General features: G+C 47.5%; 1 protein-coding gene across 1 annotated transcript in view; it reads right to left on the bottom strand.

The window, feature by feature from the left end:
• Positions 1 to 12379, bottom strand: part of LOC310780707 (low-density lipoprotein receptor-related protein 1-like) — a gene marked incomplete at its 5' end in the record, with an annotated part of 157296 nt that overhangs the window by 4225 nt on the left and 140692 nt on the right. Inside the window, 20 exons of the mRNA XM_083641218.1 lie at positions 151 to 244; positions 333 to 406; positions 731 to 832; positions 1539 to 1710; positions 2409 to 2570; positions 3167 to 3340; positions 4663 to 4803; positions 5035 to 5211; positions 5309 to 5428; positions 5518 to 5624; positions 5791 to 5969; positions 6850 to 7151; positions 7660 to 7779; positions 8889 to 9026; positions 9299 to 9436; positions 9838 to 9960; positions 10078 to 10200; positions 10413 to 10545; positions 11204 to 11310; positions 12185 to 12301. Coding sequence (XP_083497344.1) covers positions 151 to 244; positions 333 to 406; positions 731 to 832; positions 1539 to 1710; positions 2409 to 2570; positions 3167 to 3340; positions 4663 to 4803; positions 5035 to 5211; positions 5309 to 5428; positions 5518 to 5624; positions 5791 to 5969; positions 6850 to 7151; positions 7660 to 7779; positions 8889 to 9026; positions 9299 to 9436; positions 9838 to 9960; positions 10078 to 10200; positions 10413 to 10545; positions 11204 to 11310; positions 12185 to 12301 — 2803 coding nt within the window. The remainder of the gene's footprint in view (positions 1 to 150; positions 245 to 332; positions 407 to 730; positions 833 to 1538; positions 1711 to 2408; positions 2571 to 3166; positions 3341 to 4662; positions 4804 to 5034; positions 5212 to 5308; positions 5429 to 5517; positions 5625 to 5790; positions 5970 to 6849; positions 7152 to 7659; positions 7780 to 8888; positions 9027 to 9298; positions 9437 to 9837; positions 9961 to 10077; positions 10201 to 10412; positions 10546 to 11203; positions 11311 to 12184; positions 12302 to 12379) is intronic.

The raw sequence follows: 12379 nt of genomic DNA, 5'->3' as shown, positions 1-12379 counted from the left end.
GGGAGACAGGAAATAAGCGGTTATCCATGGGAGATGAGAGGTCAGAGAAAAAGAGAGAAGCTAGATAGTACAGGTGTGAGGAACGGACCAGAAATGGAGGAGACAGTTCAAGTGAACAGCTTGTTGTTGGCCTCTGAAACAGCTACTTACCCACGCATTCTCCGCTTGTACCACAAGATGGCGCCAACCACCAGCAGTGCCAGTAACAGCAGCAGGAGCACTGGTATGACTACGGAGGCAGTGCCTGCAAGTAAAGAACAGCAGCCAATAAGACCCAAGGGCACGTTTTGCTCCCAGCAGGGAATCTAGGCGAGGAACCGAGAGTGACTTACTTCCACCGGGGGCAGCAGAGTCCACAGGAGCAGCAGTGACATCACATCTGTAGCCGCTCCATCCCACAGGACACCTGGACATAATGGCAAGTCACAGTTAGGCTTACAAAGAGTGTGTGTGTGTGTGTGTGTGTGTGTGTGTGTGTGTGTGTGTGTGTGCGTGTGTGTGTGAGAGAGAGAGAGAGAGAGAGAGAAAGAGACAGTGAGGGTGTGTCAGAGAGAGAGAGAGAACACACACACACACACACACACACACACACACACACGGCAGGTGAAAGTTCTTAAGGTGGAACACACACACACAGCAGGTGAAAGTTCTTAAGGTGGAATCTTACTTGCACTGAGGCAGCAGCAACACACACACACAGCAGGTGAAAGTTCTTAAGGTGGAATCTTACTTGCACTGAGGCAGCAGCGTGCGCGTGTCAACAGAACATTGTCCATTGGAGCAGAAATCCAAACAGGAGTAGCAGCTGGGCTGGGTCTGACCATTGGGACAGCTACACACACACACACACACACACACACAGGTTTCACACCTGGCTAAAATGGCACTTGCATATACTTTTCATTTGTTTGAACCTATTTATGTGCAGAAGAGTTTTTAGACAATCAGCTTCGAGTATTTGAGAGTGAATTTAAAAATGACCTGAAGTGCCCTGATGTCACAGACTCTGATGTCACAGACTCTGATGTCACAGACTCGACCCATTTAGTGCCGAGCACGTTAAAATCGAGGGTGTAGGCCCGCTTGGTCGCATTGATGCCAATGTAAGTACTAAAAACTGCAGTTCCTCGAATGGCCACTTGAGGCTGTCTCCAAAAGGGAGCCAGCCCCAGGAGTTTTTTTAGTAGAAATAAACATGTTTACAGCCTGGTTCAAAAGACGGTTTTTGGGTGAATTTTTATGTAACTCAACCTAAATAACCGATAAAAAAAGACTGTTTTGGGAGTGATTGACAGGTGGCCTGTCCAGTGATCGCGCAGCTTGCCGATCACGGACCAATAGCAGGCGGCTCTGTGGGAAAACCCTGATCTCGCGCGAGCTGTGTGACAACCAACATGGCAAACTAGCTTCAAAATGGGAGTACACACAAACTGACGGGTGACGTGACGTCGCGCTCACAATACAAAACACACGCTAAGAAATATTTGCAAAATAACGTTTGATTCAGATCTTCATGTTTTGTGCCGCTGCATCCTTACCTGCATGAAACCTCTCCTGAGGCTGAGGTCAGACACTTGCCCGTCCCGCAGTACTGACACTTGTCCAGCTCACAGCGCTGTCCGTGGAACTGATTCGGGCACTGACACACTTTGGTACCGTTGGTGGTCTGCAAGCAGGTTCCACCGTTCTCACAGAAGCCTTCACATTTACCTGCAGGGGAGCACAAGGAAAGGTAAAGGTTAAAGGGACAGCTCACCTAAAACAATCTAGATGGATAAATAGCACTGCAGGTGAGAGGGAAAACATGCATTTTGGATTTTAGGGTGAGCTGTCCCTTTAAGAGCTGCAAAGAACAGTGATACTGTAGCTTCATACAACTGCCACCTGTTAGATTATTCTGTAGGTTGCACTTTACGTTACAGCTCGGTAATAGGGGGCTAATAGTGTCATAATAAAGAAGTAATAATTAATACCATGTAATTACCAAAGTACTAACCAGGTAATAGCTGAATTTTGTGTAATAGGCTGATAGGGCCAGAAACTATGGTAATAATGGGGAAACACATTTAAAGATGGCAACAATGGCAAAGATGGTAATATTAGATTAAATCAAACATCACACTATTACCCCCTATTACCATGTTGTTACCGAGCTGTCATGTAAAGTGCGACCGCGGGGGATTTTGTTTCTCTCAAAATGATTGTAGATGACTGACAGTATGCAACTGTTTGACATGAGCTACATGTATTGTGCATCGATAACATCACATAAAACAAGCTTGCATTTTGACGTATGACAGGCTATGAATTTCACATCAAGCTTATTTTCCCATCCGGAAAGCTTTAAGAAAATAATACACAACATTTAGAGAGTCAAATAAATTCTTGACATTGACGGAGCCACTTACTGTACTGGCACTGGTCTCCCTGGTAATCTGCTGGGCAGCTACAGGTTGGCTGGTTGCCGGTGTTGACGGAGCAGTTGCCTCCGTTCTGGCAGTAGTCCTGGCAGGTCTGGCGGTTACAGTTGGGCCCGGTGAAACCCTGCAGGCAGCGACAGGTTGGAGTGCCTGCAAGACAGATCAGGTTTGACTGATGACTCAAAGAAATCTCTGCTAACCATCAAAGTGAAAGTACTGAGCACTACAAGTGCAACTACACTTGCTCACATCAAGATTCCTTTTTATCACGTTTCAGATCTTTCTCCCCGTTTTCTCCCCAATTGTACTCGGCCAATTCCCCCTGCTGTCCCGGTATGTGTGTGTGTGTGTGTGTGTAGTCAGTGTGTGTTACGTGTGCGGGAGGTGGTGCAGGTGCCTCCGTTCTTGCAGTAGTCCCTGCGGTGGTTGATCTCACACCTGTGTGTGTGTGTGTGTGTGTGTAGTGTGTGTTACCTGTGTGGGTGCCTCCGTTCTTGCAGTAGTCCCTGCAGTGGTTGATCTCACACCTGTGTGTGTGTGTGTGTGTGTGTGTGTGTGTGTGTGTGTGTGTGTGTGTGTGTGTGTGTGTGTGTGTGTGTGTGTGTGTAGTGTGTGTTACCTGTGCGGGAGGCGGTGCAGGTGCCTCCGTTCTTGCAGTAGTCCCTGCAGTAGTTGATCTCACACCTGTGTGTGTGTGTGTGTGTGTGTGTGTGTGTGTGTGTGTGTGTGTGTGTAGTGTGTGTTACCTGTGCGGGAGGCGGTGCAGGTGCCTCCGTTCTTGCAGTAGTCCCTGCAGTGGTTGATCTCACACCTCTCTCCGCTGTAGCTGGGCTGGCAGCGACACTTGGACATCTGGCGGGAGTTGAGGAAGCAGCTGCCGCCATTCTGACACTGGATAGTACAGGGCCCTGAGGGAGGAGCTGGGACAACAGAGAGGCAGGGGGGGTTACCATGTAGTATGAAGTTGAACAAACAACCAACATTTGTGTTCAGGGTTTGATATTAAATTCAAGTTTAGTTCATTGACACTTCACCATACATCTCTGTGCAAGGCAGAATGTTTTTTATGGTGCGCGTATGGTGCGCACATTTTTTTATACGCTCCCATTCATGTGTATTGGAGGCGGCCTTGCAATGCATTGTGGGGCCTGCATATTTGCATAAAGTATTGAGCCAGATACATTATGTAAATGAGGTCCATGCCCTGCGCCTCCCCCACCTCCCGAACTCGTACGTGATCTTTTTGCGAACCGTTGTAAACTCAAAACAAAGACACAGCAGGGCCTATTGTAGGCATCAAATGTGATCAGAAACCTATTTCATATTCACCTTATCCACCACGCCCACTTTTTCTCTCTTCCGCGTTACACGCAATTGTATTTGTTCTTCCGGTTCAGCGCTAGTTGGCGGCCAATTTCAAAACAAAACGTCACTATAATAATGAATGAAGTTTGGCAACATTCAGAATTAAGCTACACTGCGGCCAACTTCAGTGACATGTTCATAGCGTTACTGCTGCGAGGAGCCGACGGCTGTACCCGGTCGGCATTTAACGTTAGTCACAAAAGCACGTCAACAGTGTTTTCTCACTGTCAGTAGTACCGGTAGCTGGGTTGACAGATACTAGCTAGTCCGGCGACCGGTCAGCATAGCCAGCGCTCCCAGTCCTTGCTGCTTGTTAAATATTTCCAAATAGGCGTTATTCTGATAAACTGGTCACATATTTGGAATGTTACGTTCTCATCCGAAAAAATATTAAAACTTTATAACAGTTCGTTTTTTTGCTTGAAAACAGCTTTTTGGCAAGTCTAAAAATTACTACGGTAGGCGTAATTTACTTCTGTGTCTAAAACCGGAAAGACATTACAAAATGACGTCATGCAGAAGCATCCTTGTATGGGCAAAGAATAAGGTGAATAGGAAGAGAAAGTTTCAAATTTGCCGCCATGTTTTTTTCCACGCTTCATGACGCTGTTGAGATGCTGTTCGTCCAATCAGGGCCACAGACGGCCCTGATTGGTCAAACACTGCTGTTGGTCCAATCAGGTTCAGCAAAGAACAAATATCAAAGCCCGCCTACAAGCGCGCAGTTCTGTGGAGCGAGGGCAGCCCTTGCGGGGATTTTCAGCGAATGTGTAGAAGTACCATCAGAGGATCCAGGTGTGCGTGTGCGTGCGTCTGCGTGTGTGTGTGCTCACGCATGTGTGTGTGCGTGTGCATGCGTGCGTCTGTCTGTGCTTACAGAATGGGGACTGTGTGGGGAGCTGCCTCTCCACGCAGGTTCCGTTGTCTGCCACATAGTTGTTGGGGCAGGTGCACACGGGTCCACTGGGGCTGAGCAGACACAGCCACTCACACTTCTTCCTGTCACATGGGTTGGTCACTGGAGCAGAGAGAGAAACAAGACATCCAGTCAGAGGAACTACATGACAAACAAAACCTTGTAGCATCTTAAAACCGTTTTTTTTCTCTGCATATGATGTGTGCATATTTCTTGACATCAGAATCTATGCATTTATTGTGTTTCTTCTGGCAGCAAAACGATACAATATAACAGCAGACTATATTACAAACGTGTATAACGACAGCATGTTGTTTGCTATGCGACACTCACTCTCCGGCTGTTTGTAGCGATGGTAGAGCACGATGTCTGTAGCGTGGTTGATGCCTGTAGTCAGATTCTCCATGGAGCCCTTGCCGAACTTGTTGACCCGGAAGACAACGTTATTCACATACGTGACTCCATATATGTAGTCCTCAAAGATATCTATGCTGAACGGATGGAGAAGGTCTGAAAGAGGGGGAAAATAAACACAGGGAAAGTGTTAACATCCATGTCCCAAAATCATGTTTTCAAACACAAGACACAAGCGTGGAGAGAACCCAACTGTTTTTGAGGCCGGAGACGGCGACGACGGGATCGGAGCCGTCCAGGCGAACGCTACCGATGACCGAGAGTTTGGCGTCGGCCCAGTACAGACGCTCGTTGAAGTAATCCACTGCCAGACCTGTAGAGACAGAATGCAAAAAGAGCTTGCAGATAACAATATAAGATATCATAAATAATGCTATGCTACAATGCTAATGCCATACTGACCTGTGGGCCACTGGATGTTCTCGTGCACCAGAGTCTGTCTCAGAGTGCCGTCCATGGCAGCAGTCTCAATCTTAGGGTGGTTTCCCCAGTCTGCCCAGTACATGGTACTGAAGAGAGACACATGAGTGGGACACACACAGTCAAACACTTTATATTACTTTGTTGCAGCTCACACACACACACACACACACATACACACACACGTGCGCGCACGCACGCACGCACGCACACACACACACACACACACACACAGGCCACTGATTCCTCTCTTACCCTCTCTGTGGATCCACTACGATGGCGTACGGCTCGTCGATCATGCCAGAGATGAGGGTCTTGCAGTTCTGACCCGACATCTGAGCCACCTCGATCACATCTCGGCCAGAATCGGTCCAGTAGAGGTTACCAGCCACCCAGTCCACTGCTATGCCACGGGGCATCTTCAGCTCTTGGATCTGCACACGAGGGGGATCTTGTTAGTGTTTGTGTGGATCTTTATGTGTGGGTCTCCTCGCTCTCACCTGTCTGAGGTGGCACCTCTCTTTTCCAAGCCACTAGCGGCGTCCATGTGTGTTGTTTGTGTATCATGACTAGGGGTGAGAATCACCTGATGTCATCTGATATTATCACTATACTTAAGCCACGATACAATAGTATTGCGATATGGCGATATGCTACTGTAGTATTGCGATATATTGCAATTTATTACCTGTATTAACTGTAAATGATGTCCCCAAAGGAAAAAAACTTGGTCAACATTGTTGTATCTAGTGAGATAACGTGTCCAGTCTGTTCATCTCACTTCAATCTTTTTTACTGCAGCAAAATGGAATTGTCAAGCAAACAGACTGACCAACACTGTCTAAAAAACCTGTCATAAATGTTGCATGCACTTGACAATTTATATGATAAAGTATCGCTGTACTTGGCAATCGCGCGATATGATATATTGCCATGCAAAATATCGCAATACTATGCTGTATCGTCCCCCCCCCCCCCCCCACACGCCTAATCATGACCCCCCAGCGTGAAGTCGCCTGACAGCGAGGAGTTTCACAGGCAGGACTTAGTGGGTAGGAGGCTCACACTACCCCCCTCGAACAGGCGCCCTGACCGACCAGAGGAGGCACTAGTGCAGCAGCGACCAGGACACATAACCTTAATCCGGCTTTCCACCCGCAGACACGGCCAATTGCGTCTGTACGGTCGAGCGACCAAGCCGGAGGTAACACGGGGACTCGAACCTGCAACCCGCGTGATGGTAGGCAGATAATCTACCGCTACACTACTCGGGACGCCCGGTGGTTTCATGTGTACAAATTTGCCACGCCTCACCTGCAGGTTAGTGACCCGGCCCTCGGTCTGCCGTCGGTGGCGGTGGGAGTTGGAGGAGGGTCCCGAGGGTCCCGAGGAGGAGGAGGTGGACGGTCCTGGAAGCTCGTAGGAGGAGATGCGTCCCGTGTGCCAGTTGGTCCAGAAGATGCGGTTGGTCTTGATGTGCAGGTCCATCGCATCGATCCGCACGCTGGCGTCGCCCTGGAAGGTCTGCTCGTAGCGCCAGTTGGGCATGCCGGGGTCCAGGCTGCGAATCTCGTTGTCGTCGGCGATGTAGAGAATCTGTCGGCTGCTGTTCATGTCTGGATGGAAGACAGAATATGGAGAGGGTGAGGAGGAAAGGCCTTTAAAGTGCTAGTCTCGGCTCCCAGACAAGTGGAGATCTCTGCCTACAAATCGTCTGAGAACTTGTTGTCGTTTGAACAAACCTACGCCCCTTCGTCAAGTTACTGGAAATTACGCCCCCCCCCCATTTATCCTCCATATTGACACAAACTGGAGATACAGCGAATCACTTTGTAACACAGAGAGAGCTTTTTAAAACATGGACGTCCTGAGCAACGTTACATTATTTGATCCGTTTACAAGCACACGACGTCTGCATGTCACCGCCCCTCCTGCACAAAGGTCTGTCCTAAAGAATCAGATTGGTCCTGCGATGCACCTTTTTTTTTACTTTAAAATTGTTTCCACCCACTTTTAAGCAGACAGAGACTGAGAACTGAGGATTAAAACTTCACAATGAGATGCTTCAATCCACACTGAATCCAGAAGAAGTCGTGTATACAGAGAGAGGAGTTGTGGCCTTACTGTCGGCCTTGCAGGTGTCGTTGATCCTGGTGAAGTATTTGTGGCAGCTGCACTTGTAGGAGCCTTTGGTGTTGTTGCAGACATGGGAACACACTCCAAACTGCTGACACTCATTCTTATCTGAGCACGGGAGAGAAGAGAGGGAAGCACATCAGACAGAAACGTATGAGACGACTGATGAAAGATACTGAGGAACCTTTCTTTCTTGTGTGTCTACACAGCTGGCCTCCTTTCTAGTAGGCTTTGAGGTAAGAGCACAAAATGCGTGATAGTTTAACAGAGGTTCTCAAATGTTTTTCAGTCAAGGAGCCCTTACAACAGTGATATTCAACTTGCGGCCCACGATGGAATTGCAAAAAAAAAAAGTATTCTGGCCAATACTCCACTTCTGTTATAGCATTTCAGTCTGGAATATGGAATATCTTTCAATAATCTATGATTTAGCTGCTAAATTGTTAAATACTGCCATCTGCTCGCTACCCAGGCACTTATGTATGTACTTAACCTAACCAACTTACCCTAACTAACTATGCGGTGTGCACAACATTGTCAGACTAAACTCCGGCTGACACCCCAAAAACCTACAATCCGCTACAGAAAAATGTATATTGTTTGTTTATTAACTGGCCCCTGGCCTTCTATCATTTCACGAAAGTGGCCCCCGGGCAAAGCAAGTTGAGAAGATAGAAAATATACCGGGGACCCCCTCATTCTGATTTGTGATTTTGGGCTAAGCTTAATTGTTTCCGCGGTAACGTGCTTGACTTTTACATTGATAGGTTTGTTAGATAAGAATGTAATCCATGAACCATTTTAGATTTAAAGCATATAATATTTTCGTTGAACTATGAAGCTTTTGCACACAAATTTTTTTTCGTGGACCCCCTTGCAAAGTGCCACGGACCGCTGGGGGGGACCCCCATTTGAGAACCAATGGTTTAACCTATGTGGGGGAAAAGCAGTGTGGACCTTCACAGGTGTGGTGTCCTGTCTTCTGGAAGCTATGTGGGGGGGGAAACAGTGTGTACCTCCACAGGTGTGGTGTCCTGTAAACAGTGTGTACCTCCACAGTAGCCTGGGTAAACCCAGCCGCCACGTGACCTGCTCTCAGACCTGCTCTCAGTCACTACCTTGTGACTGTAAGCAGGGTAAGCCTGAGAGCAGGAGACTGGGGGCTGGGTTTACCCAGGCTACCTCCACAGGTGTGGTGTCCTGTAAACAGTGTGTACCTCCACAGGTGTGGTGTCCTGTCTTCTGGAAGCCCGGCTTGCAGGAGCAGAAGGCGTCAGTGCCGTTGGTGACACAGTGAGCCTCGTCTCCGTCTCCACACTGCGTCCTGTTACTCCTACAGTCATTCAGCTTGGTGTCTAGACATGGAGACGCAACAGAAGATGCATTTTAACAGGACTGAAATAGAAAGAACGAGCGATAAGGCGCTGCTATCGAGGCGGTTTTAAATCGATTCAAAGTTAACTTGAAATCCAAAGAGCATACTGCTTTGAAGGCATCTATCTAATCAAAGGGGAGATGTTCTCCCTACTGGAATATATTCAGGTGAATCCGTTGCTGGTGTCTAGTGATTGTTGGTTAAGGACAATCAAAGTGTAATGTCGTTGGATAAATGTGAAAGTTGAGACACCTGTCTTGCAGTTGATCTCATCTGAGCCGTAGTCCTCGCAGTCGTTGAAGATGTTGCAGCGCAGAGTGGAGCTGATGCACTTTCCGTTGGCGCACAGGAACTCATCCTTCTCACAAGTGGGCACAGCTGGAGGGGCCTCTGTACGTACGTGCACACACACACGCACACACACACGCACGCACACACACACACACACACACACACGCACACACGCACACACGCACATGCGCGCACACACACACACACACACGCAATCGCATTAGCGAAAGTGATTAGTTAAAAGTGGGAAAATGTCCTAGCTAAACAGTTCCACAGCTTACCGCAGTTCAGTTCATCAGAGTTGTCTAAACAGTTCCACAGCTTACCACAGTTCAGTTCATCAGAGTTGAAACAGTTCCACAGCTTACCACAGTTCAGTTCATCAGAGTTGTCTAAACAGTTCCACAGCTTACCGCAGTTCAGTTCATCAGAGTTGAAACAGTTCCACAGCTTACCACAGTTCAGTTCATCAGAGTTGTCTAAACAGTTCCACAGCTTACCGCAGTTCAGTTCATCAGAGTTGTCGCCACAGTGGTTGACGGCGTCACATCTCTTGGACAGCTGAAGACACACGCGGTCGTTTTGGCAGCGGTAAGCCCGGGTGGGAGGGCACTGGAACCTCCCTAAGAGCAGAAGGAGGCAGAACAGAGGTCAGGAGAGAAGCTTTGTGACGGTAATGAAAGGCAGAGCCTGAAAGCCATGTGATTGACATGTGATTAACGCTGTATGTATGCACTCACTGCACTCATCAGGATGCTCGTCAGAGTTGTCCCCACAGTCGTCCTCCCCGTCGCACTTCCAGGCGAGAGGCTTACACAAGGTGTTGTTACACTGGAACTCATCCAGGGGGCAGTGACGCCCAGCTGAGAAACACAGGGTGGATTGTGTCGGTTTGTCTAAAAACCTGATACATCTTCGTTTTATGGCATTTATGGGACTGTATAACCTTTCCCATATGGGCAAATTTACTTTGCAGACAGAGTTAACAATAAAAACACACAATGTGACACGCAGTAAAAAATCACAACTGCGTGTACTGTACCACACTGACGGAGAGATATACACACGCACTCACCACCACTGCCGCACTTCTCTTCATCACTGCCATCCATGCAGTCTGCGTCAGCGTCACAGCGCCACCTGATGGGGATGCAGTGTCCGTTCTTACACTGGAACTGGTCGTTGTCACACTTGAGATCACAGCCATGCTGGGGTCGAGAAAAACACACACAGCCAGCAGTCAAGCAAGGATCACCTTTCATACTACTAAAGAACTATTGAGCATTCATAGCACTGAGTTACTAGTACTGACTGTTAGGGCTGGGTATTGGCAAGGATCTCACGATACGATACGTATCACAATACTTGGGTCACGATACGATTGTATCACGATATATTGAGATGCGATACATATTGCGATATATTGCGATATTCTACAGAATTGACTCAAAATTAAATAATAGAGCTAAAGATACAACACACTGTGTACCACCCAGGTAGTGTAATAATATGTACATCACTTTATACTGATAAGTTAGTGGACAAATTTAGTCAAAACTACTGAGTGTTGAGTGTTACTGAACGCATCGATATGGGAAATATCGATACAGTATCGATTAGGGGTGGGAATCACCAGATGCAGAGGCCTGGCATGGCATGGCCTGCAATTTTTTTTTTTTTATATTGCGATACTTGGCGTCCAAGTATCGATACAGTATCGGGAAATAAAATATCGCAATATATTGCCGTATCGATAATATTGCCCAGCCCTACTGACCGTACCACTGAACTAGTCTCCCATTAAATATCACTTATTAAATGACGCTTGGAAACTCCAAACTATTCAAGAGGAGTGTGTTTGTGCACCTCATCAGATCCGTCAGCACAGTCATGGTCTCCATCACACTTCCACCTCCCGGCGATACAGCGGCCGTTGGTGCAGGCGAACTCGCTTTCTGAGCACTGCCGCGGTACTGCAGAACCAGAACCAGAACAAAAACACATCACTCACCAAGAAGAACATTGAACACAAGGCTTCACACACGCACACGCACACACACACGCACATGTGCACGCACACACACACACACACACACACACACGTACGTCACGAGGGTTGGAAAAAGCATGGGGTAGATTATAGACAGACACTACAGGAGGTCAAATGAGAGGTCCAAGGGAGCTCCATACAAGTGTCGCTTAACAATGGTATTTTAATTTCAAATGTTTTTTTATTGAGCCAGAGAATCTCATACATATATTGTATGAGATATCAATGCTCATTTTCATTTAGATGAAGAGAGCATAACATAACATAACAATGTATGTTTATATCAGTATCATGTGTGGTAACAATCAAAAATCTGCTGGAAATTCAAATTTTGGTTTTGTACAGTGCCATCTAGTGGCAAAAGGAGAACGCTACAATACTGTCACAAAACATCTATTTGGAGCTCTGCTAGCAACCTCTCAGTTTGGTGGGGACAGCGGGTGGACAGGAGCATGTGTAGGTCATGGCTGAGATGGAGACAGGGTGCAGTAGGAGACACACAGGATATGGGAGGGTTTATATATGAAGGTGGAGAGACCTACCTCTGGCTCATGCCAACAGGACAGTATGTAATGAAACAAATACCAGATGAGGTGAGATGCGTCAGACATGTCAGTGAATGGAAATGTGTTTAGTGAGAAACACAATCATCTACTACACAATCAGGAACAAGTGTGTTCTTCTCAGTGGACAAAACATGAGTATGACTACAAGTAACAGTGGACAAGGCGAGACAACAGATGTTGACAGTACAGGATTGGAGACGTGGTTCCAAAGCTGATCGTAGTGACACTTACCGCACTTGTCTTCGTCCGAGTTGTCCCCGCAGTCGTTGTCGTAGTCGCACTGCCAGCGGCCCGGCACACAGCGGTTGTTCTTACATCTGAACTGGTAGGGCTCACATGTCCGCTCAGCTGCACAAAGCAAGGCACATGTTAGTCCCCATAGAACGCTTTCATTCAGATGCCTCGAGGTGAGAGGTCAGGTGACCC

Source organism: Poromitra crassiceps (genome assembly GCF_964638095.1).
Source record: "Poromitra crassiceps genome assembly, chromosome: 8".
Classification (NCBI taxonomy): Eukaryota; Metazoa; Chordata; class Actinopteri; order Beryciformes; family Melamphaidae; genus Poromitra; species Poromitra crassiceps.
Note: the sequence above shows the minus strand (reverse complement) of the source record. Positions and strands in the feature narration are given on the sequence as shown.